This window comes from Galeopterus variegatus, unplaced genomic scaffold (assembly GCF_000696425.1).
Source record: "Galeopterus variegatus unplaced genomic scaffold, G_variegatus-3.0.2 Scaffold2506, whole genome shotgun sequence".
Lineage (NCBI taxonomy): Eukaryota > Metazoa > Chordata > Mammalia > Dermoptera > Cynocephalidae > Galeopterus > Galeopterus variegatus.
In genome coordinates, this window is record NW_007728617.1 from 45,867 (window position 1) to 65,720 (window position 19,854).

The 19,854-nt window shown below is 37.1% G+C and overlaps 1 protein-coding gene across 3 annotated transcripts in view; it reads right to left on the reverse strand.

The window, feature by feature from the left end:
• Positions 1 to 19,854, reverse strand: part of PPP3CC (protein phosphatase 3, catalytic subunit, gamma isozyme) — a 101,960-nt gene that overhangs the window by 40,397 nt on the left and 41,709 nt on the right. For all 3 annotated transcript variants that reach the window (XM_008582045.1, XM_008582046.1, XM_008582047.1), the window contains exons 2-4: positions 19,639 to 19,836; positions 19,178 to 19,302; positions 997 to 1,108 (exon numbers count right to left, since the gene is read on the reverse strand). In XM_008582045.1, the coding sequence (XP_008580267.1) occupies positions 997 to 1,108; positions 19,178 to 19,302; positions 19,639 to 19,836 (435 nt within the window). The remainder of the gene's footprint in view (positions 1 to 996; positions 1,109 to 19,177; positions 19,303 to 19,638; positions 19,837 to 19,854) is intronic.

Below are 19,854 nucleotides of genomic sequence, written 5' to 3' on the forward strand. Positions count from 1 at the left end.
GTTGCCGGACACGAAAAAAGACAAAAAGGAAAAAAAAAAAGAAAAAAAAAAAAGCAGGATATGAGGGTAAAATTATGAGGTTTTAATTTAGCAAAGCAACCAGAGAAGAAAATCTCTGAAGAAATGACATGAACAAAGTAGGCTGTAGACCTTATAAACAGAGAGATATCTGGGAAAAAAAGAAATAAATGCACATGCCCTGGGGCATGAGCTCTCAAACATCCCAAAGTAGTCACTATCATACCAAATAGTAGTTAAGAGCCAATTATATGTACCTTGATTCTGGTCAAAGAAATTTGTGAATTTGTTGTTTTTTAAATCAGCTAGTAAAAGGTTGACTTTCAAAAAAATTCTACCTTTTCATTAAACTTTTTTTTTTTACTATTACAGTAGTATTTATAGTTGGAAACAATCTAAATGTCCTACAGTTGCTACTAAATTGGTTCCAAACATAATAGTGCATTCATAAGATGAAATACTTAAAAAACATTAAAAGAACATTTTAAAATCATGTTTCCAAAAATATTGAATTATATGAAAAAAACACTATTAAGTGAAAAGAGCAATTTATTAAACAGTACATATAAGATGAGCCCAATTTTAATTTAAACATATATACAGATAAATATATATATACTTGAACTATTTCATAATAGGTTTTATATACACAGAAACATTCAAGACTATACACCAAATAGTGAGATACTAGTGATTATCTCTAAATGGTGTAATTATGGATAATTTTATCTATTTTGGACTTCTTTATGTTTTTCAAATACCCTAAATTTATTATTTTATCAACATGGGTTGAATCCAGAAGTTATTTTCAAAATAAATGTCCTAAAAGGTGAAATATTAGTTCTTACCAAGGGGTGGTGGAGAATAGAACAGGAAGGATTTGAGTTCCATTAGTTTCTTTTTTCTTTATATTTGATTCACTTTGGGACAGGCTAAAAGGATAACTAACAGGTTCAGGAGAAATAAGATTATACTTACATTCCTGTTTGAAGGTGAAATAGTCTGTAAGATGTCTGCATTCATGATTTCCTCGAAGCAGAAACAATGTTTTGGGATGATTAATCTTTAAACTCCATAAATACAGCACACACTACAAGACAAATTCAAGGGTAAAATTTTCTTTGTGACCATGACAATGCATAAAGATATTTTACATAAATTCAAATGACATAAATACAAACTCAAATGATAATAATGACATATCTCATTGCTATTCCCAAGATGAAATATGAAACCTTCCAGCTTTTGAATGTGATGTGTTTGTTGCCCTAGAATTTGACAGAGTACAGAGAGTAGCCTTCATAGAAAACTCTCCTTAATTCTGCTCCCATGTTCTATCTAAATATCTGGAACTCTCTGAGTACCTAGATTCTGGTCAAAGAAATTGATAAGTTGTTGTTTGTTTTTAAAATCAGCTAGTAACATGTCGACTTTAAAAAGATTTTTAGGGCCGAGCCCGTGGTGCACTCGGGAGAGTGCAGTGCTGGGAGCGCAGCGGCACTCCCGCAGCGGTGCTCCCACAGCGGGTTCGTATCCTATATAGGGATGGCCGGCGCGATGCGCTCACTGGCTGAGCGCGGTGCGGCCAGTCACAAAAAGGACAAAAAAAAAAAAATTTTTTTTTTACTTTTATGTTAAACTCTGACAAAGCTACCCACACACAAATGTATCTTAGTCCTAAAACCTTTATTTTATATAATGGAGAAACACTAGAGGCATTTCCACTAAGACCAGGAACAAGGCAAGAATGTTCACTATCTCTGCTACTATTCAGCATTGTAGTAGAGCCAATGGATTAGAGAAAAGAAATCAATTAGAGGCTTAAGAATGGGTAAAGAAAAAATAAAATGATCTTTATTTGCAGATGGTATATTATGATGGTATACCTAAAAAAAAAAATCAACAATAAAACCAATTCAAATAATTAGGGTGATTAGAGGGGGGGGAAAGGGGGATGGGGGAGGGATTGATTGGACAAGAGGCATAAAGAATAATTACGATTTGTAACAATATATATGCTAGTAATATTGATTTGATCAACATATCTCAATGTTGAATCCCAAAAATATGTATAATCAATTTTGATTCAATAAAAATTTTAAAAAACTAATTCAAATAAAAGAATTTAGTAAAGTAGCAGGATATAAAATTGATATATAAAATCAATAGCCTTTTATACACAAACAATAAACAGGATACCATGGTAGGGAAACCCCCATTTATAATAGCATCAAAGAAGCCTAAATACATAGGAATAAATTTAAAAGTGCAAAATCTATACACGGAAAATGTTAAAACACTCCTGAAAGACACAAAAGTAGACATGAACTAATGGAAAGACATCCCCTGTTCTTGGATAGGATGACTTAAAATTAAAACATTCTGATTCTCCAATTTAATTTATAAAATCATTGAAATTCCAATAAAAATACCAACAAACTATTTTATAGAGTTAGACAAGCTGATACTAAAATTTACATGAAAAAATTAACATGCAAGGATAGCCAGAAAAACACTGAAAAAGAGAAACTACAAGAGCAGACTAGCCCTACTAGATATTAAAATATACTATAAAGTTTCTATAATCAAAACCATGATACTAGCGCAAAAAATAGATAAATACACCAGTAGAATATAATATTAGCATTATAATATTATTATATAATATATTACCATTATATTAATAATATATAATATAATATTACCATTATATTAATATAATATAATATTAATATTAATATTAAAAGATCCAAGTGTAAGAGCCCACCACAGCAAATAGTCATAGATAATTAGCCTTAGAGAGAGGCACTTTGTAGAATACAGCTTCAAGCAGAATGCTAGCCATATAGTTTTTTTGTAACCTTGGCCCACAAATAGGTCATGAGAAAATGCTGCAGAACTGAGTGCTTGGGAAAAGACAATAGGAGCTAATCAGTAACTTGCAGAACTAACCAATCCTCCTTTGGAGTCACAGCTGTCCAGGAACAAGATGGCATCCAGCTTGTGGAAGCCAGATAATGCCTTCAACTCAAGAATGAGTTGAAGAGTTACAAGACTGACCATGAAATAACAAAAGCACAGTCTTCAAGATTGCACGTAGCAGCCCCTCAATGGGAATAACCTCCACCCATTTCTCACACTTTTCAAATTAAAAACCCTGCTGATGTTCCTGAGCCTTTGAGACAGTTCAGCCTAGCTAATTCTTAGACTGCACTTCCTGAATAAAGCCTCCAAACCTTGCATCAACATCGGACTCCCAAGTCCTTTGACACTGGCAAGAGGGCAGCCAGCCAAACTTGGTGCCTGTAACAGCTTTTCAAGCCAGCCAGCAGAGTGTGGGCCCCAGGCAGTCTGGGCTTTCCCCAGATTCCAACAGTTGGAGCAATTGGCTGTGGAAGTGCGCTAAGGCTGATACAACCACGCTTCTGCGGGACTGCCTTGCGTTGTTTGGGGAGACTGCTGCTCTTGGCAATCAGGCCCTGTGGCAGAGATTTCGGGACTTTCCCAAGTAGTCACCAGGACCTTTGTCCTGGGGATTCTCCCTAATTCTCAGACGCAGCACTGGCTGCCGGTTTCACTTTATCAGTGAAGGAGGAAGCCTTAGGAAAGGACTGACAAGTCCCAAAGTCACATAATTCTGTAACTGGTGTGCACACTGGGGGTCCTCTGTCTGCTCCATCTGTTAGATCTGTGGCCATAGGACTTAGGAAAGGACTGACAAGTCCCAAAGTCACATAATTCCGTAACTGGTGTGCACACTGGGGGTCCTCTGTCTGCTCCATCTGTTAGATCTGTGGCCATAGGCATGAGATAAGACTTTCAGGGACCTCTACTGACCTGGAACATTCCACCTGAGTACTCTGCCGGAAGTCCTCTGTCTGTGCCATCTGTTAGAAAAAGGTACCACTGATGCAGGACAGGACTTTTGTGAAATTAATCAACCTTTTGCTTGGTGAAGCACTTCATTTAGGGTGTATGAGTGAGCTACCTGTGTGTCTATTTTCTGTCCTATGTTGCCCACTCTTAATGCTACTATTTGGGAGGAATTCAGACCCTCTCCTCCCCCATGTGTGTTAACTTTGAGAACTCTTAGATGACCTTTGGTCCCCTTTAAAACTCTCCAAGCCCACTGTGGGTTTGTCTTTGGGATAGTTAACTGTCTTTGGGAATTGTGTCACACTTCTTGGGAAGATTTTGCTGTCTTACTACTTTTGCAACAAAGGATCCAGTAATTGGGCAGTCAGTGCTAAATCTGTTAAAATAATGACTTTTTTTTTTTTTTTGCAATGCTGCCTGGCCGATGTATGTGTTAGATTCCAAAGTTTTGTATTTGTTAAAATGGGTAATGACTCCTCCATGCCCCTGCTGGATGCATCCTATAGAAATGGCCCAAGTTTCTCTTGGCAAGCTTAAGAAACAGAAACTAAGGTCCAGAAGGCTATAATTGGCTAAGTCTCTGGACAAAATTTGTATATCTGTGTGTACTTGCTGACTTTCCTGCAAGTGTTAAAACAAAGGCTCATTCTTTATGGCATTTCAGCCAAGATAAGGAAGAAAAGGAACCAATTACTTGAAAATTCAAGGCGACTTGGAAATTATACCCTAAACTCACTTGAAACTGAAACTGAAGCGGGGGAGAAAGGATATAAGGTCTTTTCTTTGAAAATCAGGCTTATATGAAAATTGCTCTACCTAAGGTCTGGTTCACAGCCTTTATAAGATTACCTGTCAGGACAAATAAATTTTAGCCATGTGAACAGGCTCCATTTTGTCTGAAGTATAACTTGGATTCAATTGTCTTTTATTAACTGGTGAGTTTATATTACTACCTCATGACTAAAATGAAAGCTATAAAAATGTATGTATATAGGTGTGTTTACACATATATACATGTAATTATGCTGTACATTGTATCTACATAGTAAACTCTGGCATAATCAGCCAGAAATGCCTTTTTAGTTTATATGACCTAAATAAATCTTTAATAAATAAACTGGTTTAAAATTGATTGATAAAATTAAAATAGAAATGTCTTCAGAATTGTCAACATACATTTTTGCCTGGGTTTACTGGTCAGACAGAATTACAACTGACATTTATGTTTATATTTTCTTGTTAATTTCTTATGCTTACCAAGAGCCACATCTTCCCCCAAAGTAAAACAAATACTTTATCATTTAGTCTTGGTCTATCCTTTGCCTTCTTCATGTCAATTAAAATTTTAATTTGCCAGTGAAATAGCAGATATTCCTAGAGCAACCAAAACAACAAATCAAGATCCAGAAAAATGTTATCTACTAGAGATGAACATTCAACAAAAAGATACAGAAAACACACCTGCATGCATGCATGCATGTGCACGCACACACTAAAAGGCCAAAGCAATAATTTTTATATCAAATGAAACTGAAAGGAAAAAACTTCATATAGAACAAAGGAGACTATTCACTGGTTAAAGGCACAACAGATCATGAAGACAAAGTCAGTTCTCAATATTCACAGTAGCCAAGTTCTATAATGTTGTTAGGAAAACTGAATTAGCAAATAACTGAACCATTGCTCCTAGGAGAAATACAAGGTTAGGTTCCTGTAAGCTTCCGTCACAACATTTTTGTCAACTGTTCACTACGTAATCTTGTTTTATATGTGCTTCTATTTAAAGACTCCTTATTTAAAACAGTTGGCCCCTGAACAATACAGGGGTTAGGGGTGCTGACACTGCACAGTAGAAAATCCACATAACTTTTGACTCCCGCAAAACTTATCTACCTAACTTATACTTATGTACTTTGAGTGCTTTTCCACCTCCCCTCTTAGGGCACCAAACTATGGGTATGGAGGGTGGGGGTAGGGTGGCCTACTTGGGTTAGGTATGTCATGAATGCATTTTTTCCAATATATTTATTGGAAAAATTTCCAATATATTTATTGAAAAAAATCCACATATAAGTGGACTTGTGCAGTTCAAATCCGTGTTGTTCAAGGGTTCACTGTATATGCTGATTCATTAAAACTGAGCTCATGGCCAACAACGCTATCACTCATGTCTGAACAATGCTTATCTAGCACACACATTTTCTCCATGAAGCACATCGTGGCTTTCTGTGCTTAGGAATACTAAACAGCACTTGAACATTACACCTGAGGAAACAGTAAAGTCACTAACAAAAAGCATAAAAATGCAAAAAATGTGGCATTAAATAAACCATGAAAAGGATACTTGTTTATAGTACAAGAACTAAAAAAAGAAGGCAGAGTGTCACCTGGTTGATCTCAGCTGGGAAAATGTACATTGGAAGACTCCAGTTTTTCACTGCTCTGCACATGTCCAAGAATGATAGCAAAAGCACTGCCAGTATTGATTTTGGGGTTACAAATAAATTTTAGCAAGGAAGCATATTCACAAATACAGAATCTGACTGTATATGCAAATCAGAAAATATAGATATCTCACATAGAGTCTCAAAACACAAGCAACAACTGAGATTCCTATGGTGAGAAACACATAAATCAACAATTATAGTTGGAGACTTCAACACAATCTTGAAAGTAACTGATAGTTCAAGGAGACAAAAATAATCAGTTATAGAGAATGATTCTATGAATAGAGAATATATATTATTTTCAAGTACATATGGAACAGTCACAAAAATCTACTCTGTAGTGCATCACAAAAGGAGTATCAAATAAATTTCAAAGAATAAACATTATTCGGATCATGTTCTCCAATCGAATTATGTTAAATTAGAAATCAGTAACAAAAGGGCCAACCCTGTGGCTCACTCAGGAGAGTGCGGTGCTGGGAGTGCAGCGGCGCTGGGAGTGCCATGGCCGCGGGTTCGGAACCTATATAGGACTGGGTGGTGCGCTCACTGGCTGAGCGCGGTGCGGGTGACACCAAGCCAAGAGGCCAACCCTGTGGCTCACTCGGGAGAGTGCGGTGCTGGGAGCGCAGCGGCGCTGGGAGTGCCATGGCCGCAGGTTCGGATCCTATATAGGACTGGGTGGTGCGCTCACTGGCTGAGCGCGGTGCGGGTGACACCAAGCCAAGGGTTACGATCCCCTTACTGGTCACAAAAAAAAAAAGAAAGAAATCAGTAACAAAATACTAGCTCTTAAAAAAAACTCACAGGACTGGAAACAAAAAGCATACTACTTTATTATCCTGGGGTTAAATAAAGAGGATTCTTAAAATATAAACTTCTGAATGATACTGAATACAATACAAGTGAACATCTGTGGGACCCAGATAAAGCAGCACTTAAAGGGCAATATATAATGATAAGTACATTTATTTTTTAAGAAATAGATAGGCAAATATGCTTGTATATGTTTAATCTATCTCTGAAAAGTCGTATAAGAAACTCCGAACAGTGATTGTAAGAGTTGAACGGCTAACATATGAGATGCTCAATTTCATTAAGAAATATTAACAAAAACAATAAAATTATCATTGTATTAATAAATATTAGAAAATGAGATAAAATCAAATTCTAGAGGAAGGGATATGAAGCAATGTGAACTCTTAGGTGTTACTGGTAAGAATACAGACTGGTACAGCCATTCTGAAGAGTCATCTGGCATCAAGCATGAATGCATACACCCCTTTTCCTAACAATCTCGCTCTTGTTAACAAACCACAGAGAAACTAAAACATGAATCCATAAGTGGATTTATATGAGGGTGTTCTTGACAGCAGTGTCCACTGCAGAAAGAAATTAGAGGCAACCTAGGTATCCACTGATGAGAATACAGAACCAAAATGTCATAGATATACTCATATACTATGGAATACTACACAGCATGCAGAAAACGATGAACTAGAGGCACACATAGCAACCTGGATAGATCTTAAAAACACAGTGGTAAGTGGGAAAAAAAAACACAACAGAAACAGAGTTATAGCAGTAGTTCTGAAAGTATAGTCACATTCATATCAAAGGGTGGTGTAGCAGGACCACCTGGCAACATGTAAAAAATATAGATTGTCAGGCTCTACCCCAGACCTAATAAATTGAAACTGAGGTGGGGCCCAGCAACCTGAGTTTGCACAAGACTTCCAGGTAATTATGATGTATGCTAAAGTTTGAGGACCACTGAACATGATCTGAGGAGCTTAATTAATTCAACTGAGATTTTCCCACCTCTCCAGAAAGGAAAGACTTCAAAATCCTGAATCCAAATGCTCCTTGTGTTAGTTCATTTCTATTGCTTATAACAAAACACAAAGAACTGGGTAATTTGTAAGAAAATGAAATTTATTGCTCACAGTTTTGGAGGCTGGGAAGACCAAAGTCCAGGGAATACACCTGGTGAGGGTCTTGTGGTAACAATAGTGACCCAGGGGTCTCCCATGGCAGAAAATGGTGGAGCAGAGATAGAGATTCTCACATGCTCTCCTTTTAAAGCCCCAGAATCATGCCCCTGACCACCTATTAATCCATTCACTACATCATAGTCCTACATTGTAATAATCTCTTCAAGGCCCCAACTTTCAATTACCATAATAGGATGTCCCACCCTCTTTACATTGTCACAGTGGGGACTGTTTTGGGGGGACATTCAATCCAAGGCACTTCTCAATATGCCTAATATAAGGACCAACATCATTTGTCCATATTACTGGATTAGATTACTAACTGGTCTCCCTGCATCCACTTTTGGGCTCCAACGGTTAATTCGCCACATAACAGCCACAGTAATTATTTTAAATCATAAATGTGAATATGTCACTCCCCTGTTCAAAAAAAGAAAAATCCTCCTATGTCTTTCTACCACATTCAGAATAAAATCCAGATTCTCTGCTATGGTTTATAAGGCCTGACATCATCTAACCTCTGCTTATCTGCTACATCTCCTACATCCTCCCCTTACACATTATTCTGTCTAGCTGGCTAGCCTTGTTACTATTTCTGGACTGCCCTGGGCTTGCTCCTGCCTCTGAGCTTTTATATTGGTTGTGTCCTCTGCCTGGAATGGAGGCTGGGAAGACCAAAGTCCAGGGAATACACCTGGTGAGGGTCTTGTGGTAACAATAGTGACCCAGGGGTCTCCCATGGCAGAAAATGGTGGAGCAGAGATAGAGATTCTCACATGCTCTCCTTTTAAAGCCCCAGAATCATGCCCCTGACCACCTATTAATCCATTCACTACATCATAGTCCTACATTGTAATAATCTCTTCAAGGCCCCAACTTTCAATTACCATAATAGGATGTCCCACCCTCTTTACATTGTCACAGTGGGGACTGTTTTGGGGGGACATTCAATCCAAGGCACTTCTCAATATGCCTAATATAAGGACCAACATCANTTTTGGGGGGACATTCAATCCAAGGCACTTCTCAATATGCCTAATATAAGGACCAACATCATTTGTCCATATTACTGGATTAGATTACTAACTGGTCTCCCTGCATCCACTTTTGGGCTCCAACGGTTAATTCGCCACATAACAGCCACAGTAATTATTTTAAATCATAAATGTGAATATGTCACTCCCCTGTTCAAAAAAAGAAAAATCCTCCTATGTCTTTCTACCACATTCAGAATAAAATCCAGATTCTCTGCTATGGTTTATAAGGCCTGACATCATCTAACCTCTGCTTATCTGCTACATCTCCTACATCCTCCCCTTACACATTATTCTGTCTAGCTGGCTAGCCTTGTTACTATTTCTGGACTGCCCTGGGCTTGCTCCTGCCTCTGAGCTTTTATATTGGTTGTGTCCTCTGCCTGGAATGTACTTTCCCCTGATCTATGCATAGCTTGTTTCCACAGGTCACTCAAGTTTCCGTTCAAAGGTTACCTCCTCAGAAAGGCATGCCCTGATCACTCCGTCTAAACTAGCTGCTCATGTCCTCCTTTAGCCCGTTACTTTGGTTTGATTTTCACAGCTAGTAAACAAATATACAGTGCTGTCCCTCTCACTAGAAAATACAGTGAAGGACTTTGCTTTGCTTGTTCATCTCCATATTCCCAGTATAAATTCTGAAAAATGAAACTGTTGGATCACAGTATACGTACCTTTTATTTGAGATGGACATCACAAAACAACCATTATAAAACTTAAATATATAGACACATACAAACATACCTACTGGGCTTTTTTCTTTTGGGGGATTGAATTTCATCATCAACATATAAATTTACACAAAATGTTCCAAGGAAAAACTACATTAAATCTATACATAAATTTAGAAAGCACTTTCTCTTTGCAATATTTACCTTTCCCAACCAAGAACGTAATATGTATTTTTATTTATTTGGGTCTTTATTTCTACCTTCTGAACAGACCAACTCACCTTTTTGAAGTAATGAGATATACAAAAATACAATCCATAGCCACAATAAAATGTAATTGGTCTTGGCCTCTAATTTCAAGTTTTATTTCCTTATTTTATACATCAGGATGCAACTATACAATTGTCTTTTATAATTCAATTGCAAGATCATGATTATCAGAAGATTTGTTTAGTCAATTACTTCTCCACTTCCATGTGAACAGAATTTTTACTCCACATCAAGATCGTTTCTGTGTGTCAACAACTTTTTATTACTTGGTCATCTGATAACATTTTCTCTTTGGTGGCTCCTGTACATGTAGCACAACATATCCTATGCAGAAAACACCCCCTTTAATCCTTTCTTTTCTCATAAAAATCAATAAAGGAAACTAAAATTTAGCTTCCCCTACCATGCAGGAAGCACCTTATAATGGGTATAAATAAAGAAGGAACATCAAAAGGCTCAAAGAAAAGTGAAATTTTACTATTCTGTTTTATCAGTGACATTTGGATCAGTCTGTGGTATATTAATTAAAGCCCACTTTGCTTCAGATTAATGCTCACTCTCATCATGCCTTGATTTTCTTATACAGGTTGAAGGTAAAAAAAATTCAGTATATAAAAAGAAAATAAAGTGAAATAAGATTCTGTGAAAAGCAATTTGGCAATACATATCAAAAGTCTTAAAAAATGTTTAACTCTTTGGTCCAGTTACTTCACTTATAAGAATCTGATCTAAGGAAACATCAGAAATGCCATCAAAGATGTATTCAATAAAAAAGAATGAAATTCTCCCATTTGCAACAACATGGAGGAGCTTGGAGAAACTTACGCTGAGTGAAATAAGCAAAGCACTGAGGGATAAATATCGCATGTACTCACTTATAAGTGGGAGCTAAGAAAGAAGTAAGGAAAGTCAGTCCACAGTGGAGCATGGACTTGCACAGGGGGAGAACATACCTTGGGACACAAAGCGGAGTGGGGGGGGTAAGGGGGAGGGGGAGGAAGGTTGGGAATAATTGGGTGGGGTACAAAAACAATTTGTGGTAATGCACATTCTGCCAGTAAGGATCTGTCCTTCTCATCTTGGGCATGAGGGGTGACAATCAGCTTTGTATCTCAAGAATATTCATAAGCAATAATTTTTTTAAAAGATTTTTTAAAAAAGATGTTAACTTCAGCAATATGCAGAACAGAAATAATTGGAAAACCACCTTGTACCACTTACAGTACAAGTAATACAAAATCCAATTAATTGTTGCACAAGCCATAAATACATTTAAATGTCTCAAAAAACAAGAAGTCTGGAGATGAGATGTCCAGGTTTGGTGTACCAGCTCAACACTGTCACCAAGAAACTAGGCCCTCTCTACCTCTTTGATCTGTGATTCACAGCAGGTCAGCTTTTCATCCTTCATCATACCACCACCTCATAGTCACAAAATGGCAGCTACAGTACACACATCCACATTTAAAGTGATATGGTGGAATGCAGATCTGAAAACCTTCACCTTATAAGAGTCTTTTCATCCAGAAAGAATGTTTCCAAAAACAAAAACAAAAGCAAAATAAGCAATACCCAGTAGAGTTCCCCTTATATATTACTGGGCAAAAGAAGATCCCATGTTTGCCCCCAAACCAATCACTGGTGACAGGAAATGTATTGCCTTGATTAGTTCAGACAAACCAGAATTCATTCTATAGGGCAGGGATAAGGGCCTTCCTTCTCTGAGATCAAAAGTTCTCCTGCAACCCCAATCTCATTTATCTGAATAAAATAGGAATTTTGTTAATAAGGAAGAAGGAGGGAAAAGGTAGGCTAACAGTACCTGCTACAAACCTATTTATCAAACAGTAGAGGAATAGTGAAATATATTATGGTATTTACACCATTATCTACACTTTTGGAGAAGTTTTAATCATAAAGAAAAATACGTTTAAAACAATGTTTAGTGAGAAAAGAAGATTAAAAAAGAAATACACAAAATGATCCCAAGTAAAAACAAAATATGGGGCCAGCCCCGTGGCTCACTCAGGAGAGTGCACGCTGGTAGCGCCGAGGCCGTGGGTTCAGATCCTATATAGGGATGGCCGGTGCGCTCACTGGCTAAGCGTGGTGCAGACCACACCGTGCCAGGGGTTGTGATCCCCTTATCGGTTAAAAAAAAAAATGCACAAACGTAAAAGAAGAAAAATGACTGCAAGGAAATATACTAAAATGTGATTATCTAATTTGTAGAAAGTCTCTGTTTTCTTAGATTCTACATTTCCCAATTTTTCTATAAAAAATAAACTATTTATGGGCTGGCCCGGTGGCGCACTGCTATAGTGCGCCACTTGGGAAGTGCGGCGGTGCTCCTGCCGAGGGTTCGGATCCTACATACAGACTGGTTCCCGCTCACTGGCTGAGCGAGGCGCGGGGGCAACACCGAGGGCTGTGATCCCGTTGCCGGTCCCGGTCCGGTACGGGGCGGCACCGGGGGGTGGGGACCGGTGGCGGGCCAGGGAAAAAGACAAAAAAAAAAAAAAATTTGTTGGGGGCGGCCCGGGGGCCGCTCTGTTATGGGGCGCCACTTGGGAAGCGCGGCGGTGCTCCTGCCGAGGGTTCGGATCCTACATCCAGCCTGGTCCCCGCTCACGGGCTGAGCGAGGCGCGGGGGCAACACCGAGGGCTGTGATCCCGTTGCCGGTCCCGGTCCGGTACGGGGCGGCACCGGGGGGTGGGGACCGGTGGCGGGCCAGGGAAAAAGACAAAAAAAAAAAAAAATTTGTTGGGGGCGGCCCGGGGGCCGCTCTGTTATGGGGCGCCACTTGGGAAGCGCGGCGGTGCTCCTGCCGAGGGTTCGGATCCTACATCCAGCCTGGTCCCCGCTCACGGGCTGAGCGAGGCGCGGGGGCAACACCGAGGGCTGTGATCCCGTTGCCGGTCCCGGTCCGGTACGGGGCGGCACCGGGGGGTGGGGACCGGTGGCGGGCCAGGGAAAAAGACAAAAAAATAAATAAATAAACTATTTATAACAAAAAAATTTAATAAGATTCCATGACCTTATTTTCATCTATTTGATAAAAATATCACATTCATGGTTATTAAGGACATGGATAAAAATTATTTTTCAAGTGTATACTTGCATCATGTTGGACTAAGGTGTAGCCTATAGAAGTTTATAATATCAGTGATTTATAAAGAAATGACTTCCAACTAACATTAGATATATATCCCACAGTTCAATTTTAAAAGTGGTATGAAATAACATTGTCACATGAGAGTTTTAATTCACTTATCTCAAGTTATTACAGAAAAACCCTTTAAGTTAGCAAACATCAAACAACAGGATAAAACCAAGTACAAACTATGATTTATTAATATTCATTTGTTCAACAAATATTAATTGAGCCTCTACTAGCGTCAGGCACCATGCTAGGCCCTAATATGACGAATACTGCTGATAATTAAATAAGCACTTTCTGTACTATACTGAAAGATCTACTCATAAGTTTATCTTTTCTATTAGACTGTCAACTCCCACTGAGAGCATGAATCTTATACTTGATTTTATTCTCATACTCTGCCATAAAGTTGGCACTCAGGAAACTTTGTTGATGAGTGAGGAAAAAAATGCATAACAAAATATTCCAAATATGGTATATGTGTACAAAAAGCACTGTAGATTTTTTGTATGTGCTTTTTGAATGTATTAATGAAATAAAACTATTTAAAAATGATTTTTAAATTATATGAGTTAACAATCAGAAGATAGTTTGGTGTAATATTTATCTTTTTTTATTTAGTTTTTTATTTTTGTTTTTTTTTNATAAATTTAGAAAGCACTTTCTCTTTGCAATATTTACCTTTCCCAACCAAGAACGTAATATGTATTTTTATTTATTTGGGTCTTTATTTCTACCTTCTGAACAGACCAACTCACCTTTTTGAAGTAATGAGATATACAAAAATACAATCCATAGCCACAATAAAATGTAATTGGTCTTGGCCTCTAATTTCAAGTTTTATTTCCTTATTTTATACATCAGGATGCAACTATACAATTGTCTTTTATAATTCAATTGCAAGATCATGATTATCAGAAGATTTGTTTAGTCAATTACTTCTCCACTTCCATGTGAACAGAATTTTTACTCCACATCAAGATCGTTTCTGTGTGTCAACAACTTTTTATTACTTGGTCATCTGATAACATTTTCTCTTTGGTGGCTCCTGTACATGTAGCACAACATATCCTATGCAGAAAACATCCCCTTTAATCCTTTCTTTTCTCATAAAAATCAATAAAGGAAACTAAAATTTAGCTTCCCCTACCATGCAGGAAGCACCTTATAATGGGTATAAATAAAGAAGGAACATCAAAAGGCTCAAAGAAAAGTGAAATTTTACTATTCTGTTTTATCAGTGACATTTGGATCAGTCTGTGGTATATTAATTAAAGCCCACTTTGCTTCAGATTAATGCTCACTCTCATCATGCCTTGATTTTCTTATACAGGTTGAAGGTAAAAAAAATTCAGTATATAAAAAGAAAATAAAGTGAAATAAGATTCTGTGAAAAGCAATTTGGCAATACATATCAAAAGTCTTAAAAAATGTTTAACTCTTTGGTCCAGTTACTTCACTTATAAGAATCTGATCTAAGGAAACATCAGAAATGCCATCAAAGATGTATTCAATAAAAAAGAATGAAATTCTCCCATTTGCAACAACATGGAGGAGCTTGGAGAAACTTACGCTGAGTGAAATAAGCAAAGCACAGAGGGATAAATATCGCATGTACTCACTTATAAGTGGGAGCTAAGAAAGAAGTAAGGAAAGTCAGTCCACAGTGGAGCATGGACTTGCACAGGGGGAGAACATACCTTGGGACACAAAGCGGAGTGGGGGGGGTAAGGGGGAGGGGGAGGAAGGTTGGGAATAATTGGGTGGGGTACAAAAACAATTTGTGGTAATGCACATTCTGCCAGTAAGGATCTGTCCTTCTCATCTTGGGCATGAGGGGTGACAATCAGCTTTGTATCTCAAGAATATTCATAAGCAATAATTTTTTTAAAAGATTTTTTAAAAAAGATGTTAACTTCAGCAATATGCAGAACAGAAATAATTGGAAAACCACCTTGTACCACTTACAGTACAAGTAATACAAAATCCAATTAATTGTTGCACAAGCCATAAATACATTTAAATGTCTCAAAAAACAAGAAGTCTGGAGATGAGATGTCCAGGTTTGGTGTACCAGCTCAACACTGTCACCAAGAAACTAGGCCCTCTCTACCTCTTTGATCTGTGATTCACAGCAGGTCAGCTTTTCATCCTTCATCATACCACCACCTCATAGTCACAAAATGGCAGCTACAGTACACACATCCACATTTAAAGTGATATGGTGGAATGCAGATCTGAAAACCTTCACCTTATAAGAGTCTTTTCATCCAGAAAGAATGTTTCCAAAAACAAAAACAAAAGCAAAATAAGCAATACCCAGTAGAGTTCCCCTTATATATTACTGGGCAAAAGAAGATCCCATGTTTGCCCCCAAACCAATCACTGGTGACAGGAAATGTATTGCCTTGATTAGTTCAGACAAACCAGAATTCATTCTATAGGGCAGGGATAAGGGCCTTCCTTCTCTGAGATCAAAAGTTCTCCTGCAACCCCAATCTCATTTATCTGAATAAAATAGGAATTTTGTTAATAAGGAAGAAGGAGGGAAAAGGTAGGCTAACAGTACCTGCTACAAACCTATTTATCAAACAGTAGAGGAATAGTGAAATATATTATGGTATTTACACCATTATCTACACTTTTGGAGAAGTTTTAATCATAAAGAAAAATACGTTTAAAACAATGTTTAGTGAGAAAAGAAGATTAAAAAAGAAATACACAAAATGATCCCAAGTAAAAACAAAATATGGGGCCAGCCCCGTGGCTCACTCAGGAGAGTGCACGCTGGTAGCGCCGAGGCCGTGGGTTCAGATCCTATATAGGGATGGCCGGTGCGCTCACTGGCTAAGCGTGGTGCAGACCACACCGTGCCAGGGGTTGTGATCCCCTTATCGGTTAAAAAAAAAAATGCACAAACGTAAAAGAAGAAAAATGACTGCAAGGAAATATACTAAAATGTGATTATCTAATTTGTAGAAAGTCTCTGTTTTCTTAGATTCTACATTTCCCAATTTTTCTATAAAAAATAAACTATTTATGGGCTGGCCCGGTGGCGCACTGCTATAGTGCGCCACTTGGGAAGTGCGGCGGTGCTCCTGCCGAGGGTTCGGATCCTACATACAGACTGGTTCCCGCTCACTGGCTGAGCGAGGCGCGGGGGCAACACCGAGGGCTGTGATCCCGTTGCCGGTCCCGGTCCGGTACGGGGGCGACACTGAGGGTTGCGATCCGTTGCCGGACACGGAAAAAGACAAAAAAATAAATAAATAAACTATTTATAACAAAAAAATTTAATAAGATTCCATGACCTTATTTTCATCTATTTGATAAAAATATCACATTCATGGTTATTAAGGACATGGATAAAAATTATTTTTCAAGTGTATACTTGCATCATGTTGGACTAAGGTGTAGCCTATAGAAGTTTATAATATCAGTGATTTATAAAGAAATGACTTCCAACTAACATTAGATATATATCCCACAGTTCAATTTTAAAAGTGGTATGAAATAACATTGTCACATGAGAGTTTTAATTCACTTATCTCAAGTTATTACAGAAAAACCCTTTAAGTTAGCAAACATCAAACAACAGGATAAAACCAAGTACAAACTATGATTTATTAATATTCATTTGTTCAACAAATATTAATTGAGCCTCTACTAGCGTCAGGCACCATGCTAGGCCCTAATATGACGAATACTGCTGATAATTAAATAAGCACTTTCTGTACTATACTGAAAGATCTACTCATAAGTTTATCTTTTCTATTAGACTGTCAACTCCCACTGAGAGCATGAATCTTATACTTGATTTTATTCTCATACTCTGCCATAAAGTTGGCACTCAGGAAACTTTGTTGATGAGTGAGGAAAAAAATGCATAACAAAATATTCCAAATATGGTATATGTGTACAAAAAGCACTGTAGATTTTTTGTATGTGCTTTTTGAATGTATTAATGAAATAAAACTATTTAAAAATGATTTTTAAATTATATGAGTTAACAATCAGAAGATAGTTTGGTGTAATATTTATCTTTTTTTATTTAGTTTTTTATTTTTGTTTTTTTTTTAAAGACGACTGGTAAGGGGATCTTAACCCTTGACTTGGTATTGTCAGCACCATACTCTCCCAAGTGAGCCATGGGCCAGCCCTTATTTTTCTTTGTTTTGTTTTTATTTATATTTATCTTTAAAAAGTTGTTTCATTAAATAAAATGACTAATTAAAAAGGAGGAATTGGTAAAGGGACATGGAAATCAACTATATTGTATATGGATAAATTAAAATTTTAAAAAAGGATTTCATAACAACAACAAAAATTCAGTAAATTCTTTATTTTTCTCTTCAGCCTCTAAAACCTCCTCATGTTAGCAAACACACAAAGAAATAAACATTCAATTTGTCTTTCAAACATCTGTACTTTTACTTACTGTCAAAAGGGATGAGAACACCAGTAGGGAAGCTTTTCAATGATACTGTCATAAGGGAAATGAGCAGAAGGGAAAATGCGCTTATTTTTCCAGTTTATACTAACTTTTGTTCTTGCATTTGGCACTAAGTGAATTTTAGGCACTAGCAGACAACACTGAACTTTTCTGATTGATGAATTTATATTGCCTATCTACAAAAAGAGTAAAAGCTATTTATTTTGTTAAATTTTCCTGCTTCAGGTGAGATAGCTGACCTGCACGTGGGAGTGATGCTGCATGAACAATAAACCTTAGTCACGAGAAACACACTTAGTATAGTGAGGGAAAGGCAGGACTAAAGACAGCAAAAACAGCAGGCAAACTCAATTTCTCATTTCATGCTTATTCTGGGGCACATTACAAATGTGATTACTCACACTATTTCAAAAGTTATTTCTCTTTTATTTGCCAAGCACGTAGAGTTGAATCAATGGACATTAAATATGAACATGCTGTGGTTCCACTCTACTCAAATCCTTGCATTAGGTTCTAAAACAGTTTTATCTTTTACACATAAAAGCTTATATTTGTTTTTAATTCCAACCATGTTCCTATCATTTAATTTTCAAAATATATAAAAGTAAGTTGTGAGTTTTCATTAACTGCAATTCATGTTTTCCCTTCAATGTACATTTATTAAACTTACTATGTGCAACAGTACCAGAAATTATTCCTACAGTAAGCTAAGTGCTTGCTTATTTACCATTGGCAGTTAATCTAAGAGTTAATTGTAGCTTAGCAGTTTATGGTCTTATAATTAAGGTCAGCTAATCAAAACCTTATTTAGTGTGAATAGTAACTTATGTCATTTATATATAGCCTATAAATTATCTTTAAAGAAGAAAGGCTAACAAGCATTTAATTTACTTGCAAAGCTGGGTTAATATAGCCTTCTACATGTTAGATTTTCTATGGTTGAAAAAAAAGAAATAGATTTTTCATATTAATTAAAACATTCCTCTGTTATTATTATTATTATTATTTATTTATTTATTTTTTGGCAGCAGGGCAGTAAGGGGATCTGAGACCTTGACCTTGGTGTTATAAAGCCACACTCTAACCAATGGAGCTAACTCACCAGCCCTTCTCTGTTATTTTAATTGTTGAAAGTAACAAAGTATATCAATTCTACCAGTGTTCTCATTTTAATTTCTTCTACTGAAGAATGAAAAGTAAATCTTTTTATAAAGACAATATGGTAGTTCCAACATATCTAGTTTAATTTTTACCTCTATACTGAAATAGCCTCTGTCCACATAGTCACCCAGAAAGAGGTAGCGTGTATTACTAGGTGATCCTCCAACTTCAAACAACTTCATCAGGTCAAAGAATTGTCCATGAATGTCACCACACACTAGGAAAAAAAAGGTATACGATGAGATGAGAAATTATGTCTTAGAAGAAAAAGGTCATTATACCAACAGGGATCACAGTTTAACTTTGAACTTAAATTACTTTAGTTTTTGATTGGATTGCTACATAATTGTAGGCAATCTATTGATACTAAATGTCCATACTGGAAATATTAGACATTTAAAATTATATTTCTTCAATGAACAAAATATCCTCAACGATCCTAAGGCTGTCTCATAATTCCTAGAAAAATTATCACACATTTTAGTTGGTTATTTGCAATCATTTCTCAAAATTAGCTCAGATCTAAGTGCCATCATGCAAATACTTTTCATACCTGTGATTGGAGCATCCACTTCTATCATTGTCTTCTCTTGTCTCAGGATGGCAGCCCCATCATTGATTATTTTTAAGGCTACTTCCTCTTCCACCCGTCCTTCCTTTACCAAATGGTTTTTCAAAACATCAATTTTAGGTTTCCCATTCTCGAATACTTGCTTCAAAGTAAGCCGTTGGCTTGGAGGAAAGGGGACAGCTAGAAAGAGAAAAAAAG